Consider the following 20,440-nt stretch of genomic DNA (forward strand, 5'->3'; position numbering starts at 1 on the left):
GAAGGATGTACAGCTGGGTTACAACGATCAGTTACTGCATTCAGACAGTTAAATTTAAATAGCCCCATACTTCATGGGAAACGACTCCCACAGAAATATTTTAACGTAGAAAAGGCGTGTTGTCGAAAGCAGGGAATGCGTCCCGATAGTTCCCACTTACCCTGATGTAAGTGGGCTCTGGCACAAAACTTTAATGTGCGCAGTGGGGAAGCAGTTAAAACCTTTATAGCAACACAGCGGTCACTGGAGCGCATTTAAAACACAGGGTGAAGGCTGGTTCACTAAAACGGAGGCTTTACTGAAAAAAAAAAAGAACTTGAACTTGACAATGATTTAAAAAAAATCTTGAAATTCCTTTATTAAGCAATATCATCAGACATGTAAGAATAGAAAACTGCTGCATACTGTATCTGTCCACGTTCTCGCTCTGTAGTATGTATGTCTGCCAAATAAATAACAATTTGACCTGTTAAAACATTAGGGCATCTGCAAACAGAGGCTTGCCTGTATACCAGAGAGAAAGTGTTGAGTCCTCAGCTCTTAGAAGCTCTCTTTTGTACTTCAGCATGCAGAATACAGATACAAACCTGTTGCGCAAACAGCTGCAGTAACCATAGTTCAGAGGATTTTAATGGAAAGCATTAAGAGACCGAAGGAGGACACAGCATGATGGTTCAAGTCAGGCAGTGCTTAATACTGTACACAAAGCAAATAGCGATCAATCTGTATTCATAAAACATTTTTTTAAGAAAACTATTCAGGAACTCTTTAAGTGTTACTTCATTACAACTATTGTTTGTCCATTCTGTAAGGAAAAACTGAAACTTATCAGTTGAAAATGCTTTATGCGCCACAAAGCTTGGCTCAAAGAAAAGCCCAACTCTTTAAAAACACTCGGAATAAGGCGTGAGCGACGTTTCAGCCAGTTTACCAAAAGCTGGTTTTAGACGGGTTTGCTAGTAACAGTATGTTGACAGAAAGGAGACGTCACGCTGTGCACCCAGGCAGAAAGGTCACACTTAAATCATGCATAGATGGTCCTCGTACGAGCAGAGCATTGGCTGTGAAAATTTGGCACTTTTTTTAACGGTCAGTTGGCACACAAACAACGCTGATAATTAGCAGGTAGCATAAGTGTAAGAAAGGAAAGGAAAAATCATCTACTTTTTCACTGAGTTAGAGACGAGCTCTCACGTTGCAGTGCTGTTGGATAGGCCCGTTCTGTCAAACGTCAAAACCTTTGTTACAGTTATGCATGCACGTGCAGACGGGGGGGGGGGGGGGGGGGGGGGGGGGGGGGGGCTTGAGCACCCGCCCCTTTCCTGATGAGTGCCCAAAGTGCCCTTTTGTTGAGGCAACTTTTAAATTTTTTTTATTTATTTATTTTTGATGTGTGTGTGGGCGTGCAGAGTCCTGTCAGTGCCCCTCAACAATAATATTTAACTATTAATCACAGTTAGATAAAATAAAAGGATCTGGCTTGCATCAGTCACATGATCACATTTAACCAATGATCGCCCTTGACGGCAGAACGCGCTGGTTACGAGCTGGGAACGAGCTCACAAAGAGCACGCGCATTTTTTTTGCGGTCCGGAGCTGTAAGAGAAACACAAATTAACTCAGAGATACAGACTTACTATATTTCTTCCATACAGACTGATGCGACAAAACTAGTAAGTAGGTGTACAGCGTACACTGTAGTGTATAGCACCCAGGAGTATTAGCTTATTACGTACACGTTGGTAAGCTGTCTTGTTGCAACTGACGAACTGAAACAAATGAGCGTGCTGTGTGTGCAACAGCGCGACGAACACACCTGTCCTTTTATTAACTGCACAAGTACTGCTGGTCATAGCTGCTAGCTCACTGGGTAAGGCTGTCATGGGTCTGTAGCTCTGTCCACCGTTTTAGGGAACATATTTAGTTTTAAAGTGAGTTTCCGGGCTTTTCCTGCCTTTCTGGAGGGCTTATATTTCACTAAAAAACGATCTAATATGCATGTCCACATAATTATGCATTATTATAAAATTTTAAAAAACACACGCTGTATCTTAAAGAACATACATTAAGAAGCAGATTATATTAGATGTATATTTTAAATAAGACAAAATTTGGATTTTACAGCAGTAAGATTATTGTATCTCTACAGTTTAAAAATGTAATAAGCTTTGCCCCTGCACAGAGTGGATAGTGAAACAAATGGAATCATCATAAATACATTATTTCATATTTATTACTTCCCCCTCCTCATTGCTTTATTATTGTAGCTCTAGTAATAAATAATAATGCAAGGATTCTGGATCAGCACCGTGATGCCCATAGTATATACAGTATTCTGAAGAAGGTCTAAAATGTCACTGTGTGTGCGTGGATGTGTGTGTTTTATTTAGACGGATTTAAAATATATATATATATATATTACTCATGATATAACATTGTCCAGACATGCCTGGAAAGGACATGAGGAGGAAACAGCAGGAGCTGTGTGAGGCTACTAAAGGCAGGGCTATAACATTTTTCTGTCATCATTTTATTTTAGATTAAGTGCAAGAGTTGTTAGGTGTGGATAATTAGATTATAGTTTATTGCAAAAGCAAGTTGTGCCTTGTTCTCACATAGACAGCAAGTGGAGAGTGATATATGAAATGATGGGATGGAAGGAAGAAGAGAAGCAAAGAGTGATTTACAGGCAGAGCCTAAATTATTTCTAACAGTTTTTGTTGCCTTATGGTTCCAAGTGCTGTCACCAATCTTTGCATTTTGTTATTATCTCATGACACTTGTTTAATCAGCTACCATCTCTCCTATGGACTTTTTAATGTCTACAGTCTCAGATCAACACAGCCCTGCCTTCCAGCACTATCAGCAGCAGGAGCAGCAGCAACCCCTCAACAGCAACATTGTACCCATCAGGTAAAACATCGGCTACGTTTGCTTTGCCTTGTTGCCCATATTAGATTCTTGATGAATGTGTGTTGTTGTTATTCAGCCTGGTTCAATATGCCCCTTTTTAACTTTGAGCACCCGCCCCTTTAAACCTCTCTGCACGGCCCTGCAGTTATGCAAGGTGTCCCTTTGGCAACAGGGCTCGATGCACCCGGTTATAGCGTCAAAAAGACACAGCTACTACCCCATACTCATCATTTTTCAATGTTACGTTTTTGAAGGAGAACATCTGAACCCAAACTACAATTTTTCCTAACCCTAACAAAGTAGCTTTTAACACTAAGCTTACACTAGAGAATAAAAAGAAAAGAAGCCAGGGCATGGAAAAAAGCAAAAACAAATGCAAAAAAATATCCAAACATAACAGGCCATGATCTGCCACCACCCCTACAGCCACTTAGTGCAGACTTTGTAGTTCTCTAAAACTGGGCAGTTGTCTCCTGGCAGCCAGTATTACTAAAAAACAAAAAACACCTTGTACCTAATGATGAGAGGCAGCCAGCATCTGAAAAATGAACAAGCATTAACGACGCATTGATTTTTGTACAGAGGGAAGAAAAGAAATTGGATCACTTGTCAAGTCTCTGTAAACTGTGTTGTCAACTGCTACATAGCTTCAATAGTGTCTTTCAGCATAATCAGTGTGTCTGTCGATCAAATGCTTGGTTGATGCTGAAAGTCTCTGAAAAGTGACTCCAGTCTCTGTCTGAACACGTGAGCAGCGACTGTGGATTTGGCAGCTTTAAATAACAGAATTCCTCGGTCACGTCTCCAGTGTCGAGCAGGAGCAGGGGTAACGTGGCATCATCAGCCCGGTCTCAAAAGAGGTTGTAGGGCTCACAAAATGGGACAGAAAAACCCTTCATCAGGCTCCAGCTCCTCCTACATACCCATCAGGTCTCAAAGTACTTGTAGATCTGGGAGACGTACTGCATGACGCTCTGCCAGTCTGGCCTGTCGGTCTTCATCAACTCCTTAATGTCCTGTTTGGGACAGAGATAGGTGTGAATGAACAGCAGTTTGGAAGTTGAGTGTAGTTAAGGAATGACGTTTCATTTTCAACAGTGCTACCAACAGGCCAAGCAGACACAATTTTTATAAGAAAAGTTTGTATTTGTCTACATGTCAGCATTAAAGTGTATTAAATGGGTGGTAATTATTTCTATGAAATCTAAATGTCACATAAATATAAGTGCTTCCTGAAAAGTCTTCAGTTGATCCAAGAGGCTGCAGTGAGAGTACGGACAGGATATTTAAAAGTAGAATGGGAGGCAGGGCCTTCAGTCCCTGTTGTGTAGAACCAACTCCCAGTTTAAATTTAGTAAACAGGAACCTTCTCTACTTTTAAAATTAGACTTAAACACTTTTTCTTTTTGATAAAGCATATAGTTACTTACTAATGCTGCAAAAGGCCGCGGCTGCTGTGGGACTTCCCATGATGAGTGTTTCTTCTTCACTCACCTTTTACACTCACTATGTGTTTTATACACAACTCTACATTTAATCATTAGTTATTATTAATCTCTGACTCTCTTCCACAATGTGTTTTTCATCCTCTCTCCTGAATTCCCCAACTGGTCGTGGCAGATGGGTGACCCTCCCTAAGCCTGGTTCTGGTTGGAGGTTTCTTCCTATTAAAAGGGAGTTTTTCCTTCCCACTGTCACCAAGCGCTTGCTCATAGGGGGTGGTATGATTGTTGGGGTTTCCCCTGTATTATTGTAGGGTTTTTACCTTACAATATAAAGCCCCTCGAGGTGACTATTTTTGGTGTATTTTTGGCAATATGTAAATAAAACTGAATTGAATTGCAGCAATCCTCATTTTATTATAAAACTCATATCTTGGAGCTTTTAGTGTTTAAGTGTGATATCTGAAGGGAGACAGAGCAGACAGAGCAGAGTGTCTGTGACAAGTTGTTTAGTTAAATTTTTTTCTGTTTGCGACGGCGAAAACTGAAAAAGAAAAAGAAAACTGAGAACACTGGTTTAAGTCGCGTTCATCAGGTTGGCTGTAGAGGATATTTGACTTCATTATTGAGTTACTGTATGCATTTCCCGAGTAATATTAATGAAGTCTGAAGATGGACGTGGTGGAAAATTGGGTCATTTTGAGGGCAGTTCGCAAAATATAAATCTACAGCGTAATGAGTCTCCGAGCAGCTGTCAGTAGTCAGCTGCTTGGAGACACCGGTGACTCAAACAGCGAACGAGGCTTTCACATGACTCCACATCGAGCCGCTCCCCTTAGCTCAGATTTACAGAGAAGCTTCGTGATGTCTCAGCCTCCTAAAGGCAGGATGAGAAATATCCTCCTGGGCTGTTTATAAAGGATTAATTAACACTGAAAAAAACAGCAGAGACTACCAGATAGGATGCAGCTATTTATTTGTTTATAGTGTTTTCAACTGACAGACATGGGAATAACTTTTCTGTATCCAAGCTTGGAACCACAAGCATGTAATGGAGACTGATTAGACAAAGTAATGTGAACTTTAGCCTCAGTGCCCCATTTATGCCCAATTCACTTCATTACTGAGGTCCAGCTCTTGGTGTGTGTTTACATCAGAATTCAGTAGTTCTGGTAAAGCTTATTCCCACAGGCTGCCAAACTTCAGTTGATTACTGAAAGTGGCAAAGCCACTAATTTTTTGTCCTGGAAGAAATGAAACTTGACCTGGTTAGCATTAAACTCTTTAGTGTCAACACACTTAAAGCTGATGACGTTTGTGTTTAGAGTACCATATACGCATGAAGGAAAAAACATGGCAAAAAGCCCGAAAGCACACAAACTGTACACACCTTAGTGATTGTGTGTGTGTGTGTGTCTGTGTGTGTGGGTGTGTGTGTTTAGGAATAACTTGGGTCTATGACCAATGGAATGAGTTAGTCTTTACATGTGGCAGTAACACTCATAACTAAAATATTTGATTTATCCCAAAATATAGTCAGAGAGAAGTCGTCTTCTTCGAAAATTGATCGGTTTTGATCATTTCGTAAGGACGATTTCTAAAACAGTGCTGTTGTTTTGCCTCCGTCTGTGCTTTCGTGTGGGTAAGCCTGCATAGGGAAGAAGACGTCACTCACATCCGCTGCAGAAAACAAACTTTAGACATAACATCTTAGCCAAAACGGGATTATGATTTTTTTTCCCCATTTTGCAAGGCCTAAGGTTTATCTAACCAACTCAATGAATAAGATTAGCCGAGTTTGTGAGAAGTATTGACATTCCCGTACACAGTGACGAAGGAGGTTTTTTCCCAAATTAATAATTTGCAAGCTTACAGAGAAATCAAGGTTAAAAATGTTCATTAAAGTAGTAGTTTAATACTTTAATACCTCAAACAAACCTCCCAATTAATGGCTCAGCTACCCACACAGTACTTCCTTTGTCTCATAACTGAAAGTGTTCAGTCTGCATCAGTCAGCCACAAGATTAAAACCACAGGTAAAGCAAGTGATATCAATCACCTTGCAATGTTCTTGTTCTTACAATGTCCCAAGCAGACATCCTAAAGGGACTCCTACAGAAGCCCAACATTGGCCTGCATAGACATTATTTCACAGCAGCCACAGTGATATGAAATATTAGATAAACACGGGCATTAAAAAAGGCTGTGTATCGTGACTAACACCTGTGTTTACCTTATATTTTCCATTACAATGGCTGTTGTGAAAAAGCTCTTTGTCTTGAAGTTCAGATGTTGATTCAGATGTTAAGGCCACCCTGGGTGACCTGTAGTACCCTAAAGGTGATCACTTCGTTATTGATTTATATGTATACTACTTGTACTTTTGTTTCTTACAAAATGCACATAGAACTGGTTTAGCCTGGGCTTAAAAAAATATCAGGAATGGCGTTCCTCCAGTTTAAGGAGTACTCACATATGATAAATCTCAGTTTAATAAATAATACCAAGAGATTTCATTTTTCATGTGGTGCAGCCTGGCATTGCTTTAGACTGGGTGTGAGCATGAAAGTTGTACCTTTTCTCTGGTAGCTAATTTAAAGTGCAATATTTCAGTGGGTGCAGGAAATAACACCAAACACACAAAGTGTTTCTGTGCAGTTTCTATCACAGTGTGTCTGCAGGTTAAAGGTCCAGATGCGGGGCGGGATCAGTGTCTGATAAATCCACTCTCAGATGGAGAAGGAGCTAAGGAAGGGAGGACATAAGAGACTGAATGATACTAATTTTGTGTTATTTAAAGCTCAGACTAGGCAGTTAGGGCAGAATTGGGGTGAAGTTTATATAACCCCCAACTTCAAAAAAGTTGGGATTCTGTTTAAAATATAAACAAAAACAGAAGGCAATTACAATTCTTGTAGTAAAAGACACATTTTATTCACAATAGAACACAGAAAATATATCAACAGTTTAAATAGAGAAAATGTACCGCTAAGAAAAAAATAAGGTAATTTTGAAGTTGAGGGCAGCAACACACTTCAAAAAACGTGAAACATGAAATAGGGACATGTTTCTCACTGACATCATCTCCTCTTCTATCAGCAACAGACTGTAAACATCTCGCAATAGAGGCCGGCAGATGGGCAATTTGATACATCATTTTATTTAGATTTTACACAGTGTTACAGCATTTTTTGAAATGGGGTTGTAGTAATGAGCTATGTTGTCCTGGTGCAGTCAGGCTGTTGTGTTCATGGCCACTGTTAGTTTAGGTCAAAGGTCAATGCTCCCTAAGAGAGACAGGGAACCATTCACGCTCACATTCACAGCTGATGGTGACTCTAAACCTAGGGCCAGTTTAGAGTCACCAATCCACCTGACGTGCATGTCTTTGGGCCATGATGGATGGCTGGGGTGCCTTGGACTACTACTGAAAACTAAGTTGTTTTAAACAATAAGAACTAAACTGAAAAAGCAAACCCACTGTGTGGGCATTAGTGCGGTTAAGGCTACGTAAGCAAAGATATACCACACACTTTGTCCACACTACTGCAGCAACAAAAATTTAGTCAAACCATTGTAGTCAATATTCTGAGAAAGATAAGCAATAGTTTATGAGTCATATTATTTCTCAATCAAAAAATACAAACTACGATTTCTTTCTTAGTTTTAACTTATACCGTTTCTTGTCTTGTTATTAATATCAAATTTTTAGAGAAGCCTAAAATGTTCTTAAAAAAATAGGTCAACACACTTGCTGTTAAAATGTGTGTGTGATCACTCCTTTGACTAACCACTCAGTATTTCCTATATAATGACAGGCAGCAGAGAGCAGGAAACTGATGATTTTGGCATTCACGTCACCACTTTGTTTCATAACTGAAAGTGTTCAGTCTATCTGTACCAATCAACCACAACACTAACAGCACTGACAGGTAACAACTAACATCCATCATCTAGCTGCAGACAACCTTGGCTGCTAACCTTCATGTGGAAGTTCTTTTGACACGTACCACCCCTCTAAACATTGTTTGTAGACCATGCACGCAACCTTCTCAGGCAACAGGCCTCCGCAGTGGACCCATAAAAAAACACCCAAAGTTTGTTGCTGTGAGATATGAGTGCTAACCACTGTGCCACTATCCTTCTACTGCTGAAAGAACAAAACACACTTTGGTATCCAACTCAAACTAAGCCAAAATTCCAGTTATTTGTTTTCTTCACTGCTTATCCAGCTTAATGTCGTGGGGTTACTGAAGCCTGACCTAGCTGTCACAGGATGAGAGACAAGGTATGTCCCAGATAGTTTAGCCCTTAGGTTTGAAACTGGGGACCTAAGGGCCAAAAAATAAACAAACAAATAAATAAAAAAAAATGTTGAAGTATCTGTTTTTGAACAATTTATACTAGCTTTGTTACCAGAAGCTGATAGTCCCGTGTTCCTTAAAATAAATACGAGCAGCTTTGTTTATAACTTGGCAAACACTGAAGGGCAATTTTTTCACAAAGTCTAAATATTTCAGTGGAGCAAAAGAGCCGATAACGATTTGTTTTCCCCATATAAGAAAAGATTATTTCCAAGGAAGAGTACTGGAACACACTTCTGGGCCAATCTCTGTTCTGAAGTTTCATATCTTAAAAGTTTAGCAAATCAAAGTGGTCTGTTTCCAGTTTGTCTAATCAAAAGCTCTGTGTTTTCCAAGTGTGTTTGTGTTTGTGTGAGGTCTGGTGTGGTTTAACTCACCAGGGAGGGTTTGATGCCAATGCTCTCAGCTGCCTGGAAAGCTAGAGTCAGATTCCGGACCTGAAGAAAAAAAACCCCCAAAAAACGCTCATATCAGGAAACAGAGAAAATGTGAACGTCTCGGTCATTCTGCAACACTACACATGGAGGAAGAATCAGAAACAATAAGCTCACAAATACCATAATAAACCATACAATATCCCAAGAGACCGTTTGAAGCCTACATAAGCCTCTGCTTTTTTGTGTCAGCTGCATATTCACTCATGTTTATCTGATAAGTTTAAAGCCATACTGGTTGAGAGCTATCAGGAAATCCAATTTGGATCCCCTTGAAGCCTGTAACAGAAAACTATTTGTGTTTGTATAATTACATCTCTACAGAAAGCACATGATGAGTGTAAAGAACAAAGTAACCCCTCCATGTGAGCACTGCTGATAGAAAGTCAAACTCATCAACAAGCATAGCATTCAGTACGAATGCTATGCTTCACTCTAAACTCGGGTTAAAATTTTCTCTTTCTTTCCTTCGTACCGAGAGCACAGGCCCCCCCGACTCATGAATAGAAACTCTTGTGATCGCTCAAACCTTCATATTAACTGCCTTGAGGCATCATCACAGCTGGGATGACGAATTGATAAATTATGAATTCTTAATAATTAGTTCTGCAGCTGCAGACCTTCACCTAAAATACAGGTTCGCCTATAATGTCATCTTTCTTAAAAATTCCGTATGATAAAGGGGTGAAGGAGGGCAGGAGTGGGAGTACTGGGAGGACAGATTACACTGGGAGGAAGGTGGGTGTTTGGGCCTTGGGGAAAGTCACTCAGCAACAGTTATTAAAGGCAATGCAGCTCAATTGAATTATTCAGAGAGAGATGGGTTGTGCAATGTTTCTGTCGTCAACTTAATGTTATACTTTCACACTGACATAACCCTGTGTACCCACGCCTGCATCACTAATTTGTCACGTAGGATGTGTCGGGCCTTGTCAGAGGTGTTTGTCTATTGTTTTAATCTTGTAGCGGTGGGGTGAAGGACCCACAGTCCCCAGAGAGGAGCCACATTGTTTGCAGCACTACTGTATATACCACCTGCATGTCTGCATTACACAGCCGTCAGCACTGAGCTATAACTGCTGCTCAGTGCTCCAAATCACTTAGACTACAGAAATGGCTACATTCATAATTCATACTGAGGCTGTCTCTTACTGCAAAATGAACAATGTGGCAGTGCTATAAAACCTAAACATATATGTACAGGAAGTCGGTAATATGCAAGTTAATGATGGAAAAAATCTCTCCTGCAAAATAGCTTCAGAGTATTACAGGGCTGTTATCGTCCTCCTGGTGATCTTTCACATGAACACATCAGAGGTTGATCATTTTTATGGCTGACATTCTACTCAAACAAGATGTTGGAGCTTTATGTGCACTTCTGGAGACTGAGTTGTCAGGTTGAACGTGCGCTTTGCCCTGCAGCCTTAATCAGAGAGAACATTCATCCTGAGACTGAAGAAGAAAAAGATGAAAGCAGGCAGAGTGAGTTCATCAAACAAAAACAAAAAAAATTACAAGCGGCTTCTCTGAATTTGAGTTGGAATTCAGAGAAGACAGACAGATATACGTCAAAATATCTGTCTGTCACTTAATCTTATGTAGGTGGAAATTTTTTTTCAGCATTTAGTCAGAGAGTGCTGCAGTAACCTCCAACAGTATGCACATTTCTCTACATGTGAGTTTACTCCAGCGTACAAGCTGACATGAAACCAGAAATTTGCTCAAATATGTGTGTATTAGCTTGTGTGGGTTATGACCCAGTGATCACTGTGAGAGAGAATTCATCCTAAGAATAAGAAAAATGACCCTGATTGCATTAAACATTGGAATACCATATAAGACAATATTAAATCATTTCACATATAAAAAAATTAATAATGGAGCAGCTCCTAAAATAGTAAAACAGGCAATAAAGATAAATATATAAATAAGTCAAGATCAGTATATTTCCAGGTAGAGCAGGGCGATATGACCAAAAATATTTATCACGATATACACATTTGAAAATTTGCGATAACGATATAACTGACTAGACAAAATACTTTACAACAGCAACTACAAAAACCAAATAAAACATCAATGTATCTTCACTTAAACAAGCAGCTGTTTTTTTATGTGCATTAAAGTTATATAATATAAAAAATTAACAGTGCAAATGCAAATTCCTTGCTGACAGTTTAACCAAAAAGCATTTGCAGTGGAAATTGATTGTCCGACATATCCATAACCATGTATAACATCCACAAAACTTAAAAAGAGGTTATACACACAATACGGTAATATTACGTTCAATTCAATTCAATTTTATTTATATAGTGCCAAATCACAACATAAGTCGCCTCAAGGCGCTTCATAGATACAGAGACAGTACGTATCACTCCGCAAGGCTACTGTCTACGATAGCCGTAATGCTCCATCAAGCGATGCAGGTTTGTAGCTTAGCAAAGTCGTACTGAAACATTTGACAGATTTTCGAGTGCCGTGTACCACATAAAATTGTTTCGAGGTCAGTAAACACAACCAGAATTCATACATACTGTCGATTTTCAGAAAAATCAAAGGATTGATTTTTAGTATTTTCCATATTTTCCAAAAAAAACACGGTAATAACGACAGCCCGCTAGCGTGCTCTACAAAAAATAGTGCTTTGTTGTGTATCTGACGGACGAAAGCTAAACGAGTTCCACACCACTGAAGTTGCAGCATTTTACAAACCAATTCATCAGTTTCATTCAACGATCCGCTTTCGCGCTTCTAATTCTCTGTCGCCGCCATGCTTTTTCCGCCATGTGAGTATGAAAACAAAGGCACTTACCCATATTCTATCGCGATATTTCATTTTCTTATCGTTGCCCAACATTATACTGGTATTACCGTGAACGGTATGATATGGCCCAGCCCTATTTCCAGGCTTATCTTATTTCTCTCTGCTATTAAAAAAACCCCATTAAATTAGACAGGTCACGTATTTAGAAGTGACAAGCGTGTCCAAACTTTGGATAGCAAAGTAACCTAGTTTGCAATGGAAAAAAAGAGGAAAATAAAAACTGCAATTCTTTTAAAACAGCAATGATGTCATAAAACATACTTTAGCAACATTTTTTTTCTGGCACCCACTTCCAAGGTGCATGGAGAAGACAAAGATCTGATGACGTGAAGACTCCAGTGACACTAAAAGTATTAGAGACCAACTTTACCCGATAGACCACCTAATAGAAGGTACTTTAGTCAGGACCACAACAGTCAAAAGATTTTTCTGATCTGCAGTGAGTGATATCAGGCCGTATGATCTTCTGTTTAACATACATGGAAAGCCACTGGTGGTATCACAGAAGACAGCAGGCATCAGTGACAACAGATATGACACTGATAGTCAGATATATCAAGTCAGGTATAATATGAATGTAGGTGCCAGGGTGGAGGCAGTTTGCAAAGTACCTTGCAGATATGCAGAACCTGTTTAAGCTGTTTGAAGGTTAAAACAGCTTAAAGAGCATGCTCTACATGTTCTGGGCCCTGACATCAGCTCATCTGCTGATGACCAGTCAGTGCTCCTCACAGAGAACAGTGTGAATTCAGCCTCGCGTAAGTACTGCTCCAAACATGAGTTAACATGACTGATAAACAAAGAACCAAATGTGGCATTAAGGATTAAAAGTGTCAAAAAACAGCAAAGTGCAATTTACTAATTGAAGTAATCTAATAAATTTACATTTATACATTAATTTGCTCACTTGCTCACTCATTGCTATAACTCTCTCCTGGTTTGAACCTAAAATTTCAATCACCAGTTCAGCTCTTGTCTAATTTGATGGACAAACTAATGGGGGCAGAAGCATCTCTGTGCGAGATCTTTGCTGGATTCTTTTTCTGATTCTTAAGGACATGACTTTCAGGTGTTGCTTCTTATGTGCTTGACCTTTAAGGACGCACAGCGGAACATATGAATAAAAAAAGCAGTCCAAAAAATTTCCAAAGAAAAGGTTCAGAAGACCTTGAAAAAGCCCAGAGAACTATTGTTCAAGACCACTTTAAAAATCACATGAAAGTCTGGCTCGATGGAAGCAAAACGTGAAGAAACTAGGGGTTTTGCACAGTACTATACAGGGAGTGCAGAATTATTAGGCAAGTTGTATTTTTGAGGAATAATTTTATTATTGAACAACAACCATGTTCTCAATGAACCCAAAAATCTCATTAATATCAAAGATGAATGTTTTTGGAAGTAGTTTTTAGTTTTAGCTATTTTAGGGGGATATCTGTGTGTGCAGGTGACTATTACTGTGCATAATTATTAGGCAACTTAACAAAAAACAAATATATACCCATTTCAATTATTTTTTTTTACCAGTGAAACCAATATAACATCTCCACATTCACAAATATACATTTCTGACATTCAAAAACAAAACAAAAACAAATCAGCGACCAATATAGCCACCTTTCTTTGCAAGGACACTCAAAAGCCTGCCATCCATGGATCCTGTCAGTGTTTTGATCTGTTCACCATCAACATTGTGTGCAGCAGCAACCACAGCCTCCCAGACACTGTTCAGAGAGGTGTACTGTTTTCCCTCCTTGTAAATCTCACATTTGATGATGGACCACAGGTTCTCAATGGGGTTCAGATCAGGTGAACAAGGTGGCCATGTCATTAGTTTTTCTTCTTTTATACCCTTTCTTGCCAGCCACGCTGTGGAGTACTTGGACGCGTGTGATGGAGCATTGTCCTGCATGAAAATCATGTTTTTCTTGAAGGATGCAGACTTCTTCCTGTACCACTGCTTGAAGAAGGTGTCTTCCAGAAACTGGCAGTAGGACTGGGAGTTGAGCTTGACTCCATCCTCAACCCGAAAAGGATGATACCAGCCCAAACCAGTACTCCACCTCCACCTTGCTGGCGTCTGAGTCGGACTGGAGCTCTCTGCCCTTTACCAATCCAGCCACGGGCCCATCCATCTGGCCCATCAAGACTCACTCTCATTTCATCAGTCCATAAAACCTTAGAAAAACCAGTCTTGAGATATTTCTTGGCCCAGTCTTGACGTTTCAGCTTGTGTGTCTTGTTCTCAGTGGTGGTCGTCTTTCAGCCTTTCTTACCTTGGCCATGTCTCTGAGTATTGCACACCTTGTGCTTTTGGGCACTCCAGTGATGTTGCAGCTCTGAAATATGGCCAAACTGGTGGCAAGTGGCATCTTGGCAGCTGCACGCTTGACTTTTCTCAGTTCATGGGCAGTTATTTTGCGCCTTGGTTTTTCCACACGCTTCTTGCGACCCTGTTGACTATTTTGAATGAAACGCTTGATTGTTCGATGATCACGCTTCAGAAGCTTTGCAATTTTGAGACTGCTGCATCCCTCTGCAAGATATCTCACTATTTTTAACTTTTCTGAGCCCGTCAAGTCCTTCTTTTGACCCATTTTGCCAAAGGAAAGGAAGTTGCCTAATAATTATGCACACCTGATATAGGGTGTTGATCTCATTAGACCACACCCCTTCTCATTACAGAGATGCACATCACCTAATATGCTTAATTGGTAGTAGGCTTTCGAGCCTATACAGCTTGGAGTAAGACAACATGCATGAAGAGGATGATGTGGACAAAATACTCATTTGCCTAATAATTCTGCACTCCCTGTAAATACAATTGATAATGTACATCTGCATCTGTTTTATAAATACTTATAACTTATAAATGCAATATATAAATTTCCAATGGGTTTCGTTGTTTAGGCGGTTCTGATTAACTGCTGGTGAGCCACTGTGTGTGTGTGTACGTGTTTGCGTGATTGCATGTGTGCTAGGCGTTCCTGTATTTTTCTACCTTATCTTGACTGATGAGTTCGTGGTAAGGGATGTGGGCAGGCAGATATGTGTGCAATAGGGCACAGAAAGCCAGGCCATCATTCCAACTGCTGCTGAAGTTGGTCACATCGATATTCTGAAGGCACAAGGAAAAAAAGAAAAAAAAAAGTAAAAGAAATTTAAAAAAATTAATTAGAGCAACATAATTTCAATAAAAATAATGATAATCAGCATAAAGTGCTAATAATTCAGGTAGAAGCACTAACAGCCTCTTGACAACATCACCATGCAGTGAAAAAGAAATCCATTAGGTCATAAAATCAAAGGAAAAATAATTAAAATTTAATCAAATTTGAAAGACGCAGAACAGCAGAAGAGTCCAGTCATTGATATTAGGAGGATCTTCTTTCTTGAATCACTTCAAAACAACAATGCTATCTCTGATCTCCTCTGCATGAAGGACATGCATAGCAGCACGTCCAGTTTGTTTGGTTTTAGTTATGTGATTCTCAGAGCATCATCACCTCGTGCACGGAGCATACAGCATATTCAGAGTATGATAACAGGAGAGGAGCTCGGAGGACACACTTCCTCTGGGCCATTGTTTGGAGGATGCAGACTCTCTGTATAACAGATAAGTTATTTACAGTCTTCCTGTTTCATCCCTCTCATACGCTTTGGGAACAGAGCTCACAGCAAGGGAGGCCCTCGTGAGTCATGGGTACGTGTGTTAGATTCCTCCCATATATTATACGAAACCGGGGAAATTTACACTGCTTTGATCTGGATTCATCCTATTAAGGTGGAAATAATCTAAGAGTCCTAAACATTTTGTTTTAGATGGTAACATGCAAAATGAAAGCTACAATATGAATCTAAGAGCTATTAGATTCACATAGCATTGTATATTCTAGTTGTATGTAATAATAATAATAATAATAATAATGGATTGGGAGGAAGCCAGAGTACCCGGAGGGAACCCACGCAAACACGGGGAGAACATGCAAACTCCACACAGAAAGACCCCGGCCTGATGTTGGAATTGAACTCAGGATCTTCTTGCTGTGCAGCAACAGTGCTAACCACCGTGCCGTCCAAAGACATGCAGCTTGAGGGGATAGGTTAATTGGAAAATCCAAATTGCCATTAGGTGTGAATGTCTGAGTGAATGTGAGCGCGAATGTTTGTCTGTCCCTGTGTGTTGGCCCTGCGACAGACTGGCGACCTGGCCAGGGTGTACCCCGCCTCTCGCCCTATGACAGCTGGGATAGGCTCCAGCGCCCCCCGCGACCCTGAAAAGGATAAGCGGAAGCGAATGGATGGATGGATGGAATAATAGATTGGATTTATATAGCGCTTTTCAAGGCACCCAAAGCGCTTTACAATGCCACTATTCATTTACTCTCGCATTCACACACTGGCGGAGGCAAGCTACGGTTGTAGCCACAGCTGCCCTGGGGCAGACTGACAGAAGCGAGGCTGCCATATCGCGCCATCAGCCCCTCTGGCCAACACCAGCAGGCGGTAGGTGAAGTGTCTTGCCCAAGGACACAACGACCAGAGAGTACGGGGATTGAACCGGCAACCTTCCGGTTACAGATGCGCTTCCCAACCCCCTGAGCCACGGTCGCCCCTTATCTGTGCTTTAATAGAAAGCACAGATAAGGATAATGGGACTGTCATTAGTTTTCCATTATCTGGTCATGAAGTATGAAACAATTAACCATCCTTGTTATGGACTGTCGACCTGTCCATGATGTACTCCCACCTCTCACCCAGTAACAGCTGGGCTAGGTTACAAAACCACTACCTCACCCCCGGAGTGGCTAGGTGGTTAGGAAAATAGGTGGGACAATGAACTATAAAGGGCACTGTGATCTGAGAAATCTTACTTCAAGCATGTTTACTACTTCTATTGAGGCACCAAAGGGAACATTAGGGTCAGTTTATATTAAAACTGGAGTACGCAAGACAGAAATGCAAAGATAATTACAAATGACAGAAAAAAGTGGACATGGAGTAAGAAGCTGTCATAGGCAAGAGTTAGTGCAGTATATACATATGGGATAATGTATTTGGATGGATCATATTTGTGGTGATGCAATATAAAACATATTTTAATGGTATTGTGGTATTGTGCCACAGTGATGATAATTATCATTATAACACAGTCTCTTGATAAAGTTTTGTTTTGAACTCTTTACTGCACATAATAATGTTTAAATGGTAAATGGACTGGTTCTTATATAGTGCTTTTCTACTCTGTCCGAGCACTCAAAGCGCTTTATACAGCTGATTCATTCACCCAGTCACACCCATTCACACAAGCACTTCTAAGCTTAAGTGCTAAGTATCTAACATTCACACACATTCACACTCCGATGGATGCATCGGAGAGCAACATGGGGTTAGTATCTTGCCCAAGGATATTTGGCATGCAGACTGGAGCAGCCTGGGATCGAACCACCGACCTTCTGGTTAATGCCTGATCCGCTCTTCCACCTGAGCTACAGCCACCCCAAACACAGTTTTATTTTATATCTCCCAGTCACAATTAAGCACATTGAACTGCATTGTCCTGTACAGAACGTGCCATAAAAATGCAGTTTGATCGATAGAGAGGAATAGACAGTGTTTGGGATAAGAACTGCATTAAAGATCTTTTTGGGTACATCAGTGCGTCTGTAAACACAGCATTAGCTCCAGGGAGATGCTAAAGATGTGACATGTATTTGTTTACTGTTGCTCTAAGCCGGTGGTCATCAATCCTTGCCCCGGGGCCTGAGGGCTGCTGATTTTCATTCTACAAATCGAATCAGCGACTGATCCATACATGTGACGCCAGGTGAATGTAATTAACTACCTGATGGGATAGAAAAACAACAACTCTGGGTCCTGAGGACAGAAATTCAAAATCACAACTCTAAGTCACTGCAGTAATCAATATCCTCTGAGTTTCTAAGAAATGTTGACAGTTGTTCACTCGTCTACTTTGGCGTTAGAGGTTAGCTCAACTTAAAACCAGCTGCAGTTTCAGGGTGAGAGGCTAAACCAATGATAAGAGAAGGAAGAAGTGGTGCTATGCTGGGTTGTGATGTGGCTGTGATATTTACACATATCTACTGTGGTATATGATGCTATTTAATTGCTACGAAAGTGAGAATAGCTAAACCAGCGCAGAAGAGCTTGAGCCATGCTTTTATAGTTACACTTTACAGATGCCCCCTAAAGGCCTCACAAGCATGCAATTATAAAGTTACTGTTTTGAAAAGGGGACAGCTGTATGGTTACAGTCACTGAATGCATGTGTGTGTGTCTGCATGATGTGGCTGTGCAGAGCAGGCAGTTTGCATGTTGCTGCTTTTTTGGAACAGCTCCTCCAAATTACATGTGACAATGATTGAAATTGCTTTTCTCAGAAAAGCAAGAAAAAGATAAGCAGAAATATAGTGTCTTCATGTAGAACTGTCTTTGTGTGACTTTTAGTCCCTGTAAAAGTTAGAAATCTTTGATCTGTGCTCTTTTTTGTAGATCATTTAAAGTTTTCAAAGTTTAACCTAAACCTTAATTTCAAGTTTAAGTAATGTTTTGGATTTCAGTCGTGAGGCTTAATCTTAAGCTTAAGAGGCTTGGTGTCAATGCCCATCCATGTGCACTGTCATTTTGTAACTCGAGAAAACATAAAACTCCCAAATATAAAAACATGAGAGCTGGTCAACCAAACAAGCTGATCCAATTTGTGTCATAATGTGGCTCAGCAGTGCGTATCGCCCTAATGTTTTAATATAAGACCTCCCAACATATGGGGATTCTGCAGAAGAGAGTATGGATGGAGTCCGGGAGGATCAGAGCATCAGGGGGCTCCTGGACATTCTCTGGCACAATCTGGCGGTATCAGATACAGCAATACATAAAGTTCCAGAGGTTCTCAATTGGACTCATCTCTGTGGAATGTGAGGGCCAGTCATTGGCATCAATGCCTTGGTCATCCCAGAAGTGCCTACACATTCTGATCAAATGAGGCCAGACAGTGTCATGTGATAGGAGGAACACAAAGCTCACTGTACCAGCGTAATGTCTGAAAATGGGTAGTGTTGGCTAGCGCACAGAAGTCTGTGCGGCCCTCTATCAATAACCCAATGCCAAACCCGTCATGCCGGATGGTGTTGCATACAGTGTCACCAGACGCTTTAACATATGATCAGCGTAAACCTGCTTTTATCTGTGAGGATAATGGCCTGCCAGTGGTGGCTAGTTCTGGTGTTCTCTAGCTAATGTCAGTTGCATTGCATAGTGCTGGACTGTGACCACAAATTCCATTAAAAATATGGCGCGATATGGCAGCCTCACTTCTGTCAGTCTGTCCCAGGGCAGCTGTGGCTACAACTGTAGCTTGCCTCCACCAGTGTATGAATGTGAGAGTGAATGAATAGTGGCATTGTAAAGCGCTTTGGGTGCCTTGAAAAGCGCTATATAAATCCAATCCATTATTATTATTATTATAAAAAGGTGTCAGGCCCTCACGCCACCCTCATGGAGTCTCTTTGTGACAGTTTGGTCAGAAAAATGCATGATTAACTCTGTCTTAACTCTTTAACCGTATTGTCCTGTTGCCTTCTTGAGACTTTCTTGAGACTGTTCTAGCACATGCAGGAGATCATGGAGAAGCTGGACTGCCTATGCAATTTGAATAGACTGCAGGTACTAGAATAAAATGCAAAATTAGATAAAGATCAGCCAGGATGGATAAGGAGAGAGCAGTGGTCTGTAGATACTGCTTAAAAAAAAACCAAACATTGGTTTTTGGGTGTTGTTTGATGTTGCCTCTGAAAACATAGTTCAACTTGAGGAGTACTAATAACTTCAGGTGGTATGTGTGTGCACAGACGCTAAAATTTGCACAATGAATATTTATCACACTATTAATGGAGAATGAAAGTGTGTTTTTGTTTGAGTCATCAAGCCAAGCTGCAAAACATCTGTGGTCACAATGAGTTCTGAAGGAGCAGGAAGTCCTGAGTTCAGGCTTTGTTCACATTCAAGGAAAGCAATAAACACATGATGCAAGAAATTTTAAAGGAAGTTCCTGTCATTATATATATATATATATTATAGCCCCTTGACAACCCTCAATAACTATTATTAACATACAGTGACATGTTCATAAACTGACACCGAAAGCGAAGCTGCACCGGCCCTTTTTTCATCTGTCAGCTATGAGCCTGTTCCATGTGAAGGCCAGACCTGTGCAGTCATGTCAGATCACATTCCTCTCACAGCTCCCCATTCCCTCTCGTAGCTGGCTCAGCAGCAGCACTAATCACAGTGTGTGTGTGTCCCCATCCTACTGTATGTGCAAACATACAAAGACACGCACAGTCAGACTCCAGGACAAAGATGGACAGTGACAAATAAGTTGATAAGAAAAAACTGCAAAGGGCAGATTCGCATGTGTGACATGTGTGAGGGAGTGTGGCTGGA

At 40.6% G+C, this 20,440-nt stretch overlaps 1 protein-coding gene across 2 annotated transcripts in view; it reads right to left on the minus strand.

Moving 5' to 3' along the window:
• Positions 1-2,105: 2,105 nt before the first annotated feature.
• Positions 2,106-20,440, minus strand: part of specc1 (sperm antigen with calponin homology and coiled-coil domains 1) — a 79,663-nt gene continuing 61,328 nt past the window's right edge. For both annotated transcript variants that reach the window (XM_085364341.1, XM_085364342.1), the window contains exons 13-15: positions 14,979-15,095; positions 9,097-9,156; positions 2,106-3,929 (exon numbers count right to left, since the gene is read on the minus strand). In XM_085364341.1, coding sequence (XP_085220467.1) covers positions 3,840-3,929; positions 9,097-9,156; positions 14,979-15,095 — 267 coding nt within the window. In that variant the 3' untranslated portion in view covers positions 2,106-3,839. The remainder of the gene's footprint in view (positions 3,930-9,096; positions 9,157-14,978; positions 15,096-20,440) is intronic.

Source organism: Diplotaxodon limnothrissa, linkage group LG10 (assembly GCF_057381915.1).
Source record: "Diplotaxodon limnothrissa isolate DT_005_m linkage group LG10, D_limnothrissa_male_GT1.1, whole genome shotgun sequence".
NCBI classification, from domain to species: Eukaryota; Metazoa; Chordata; class Actinopteri; order Cichliformes; family Cichlidae; genus Diplotaxodon; species Diplotaxodon limnothrissa.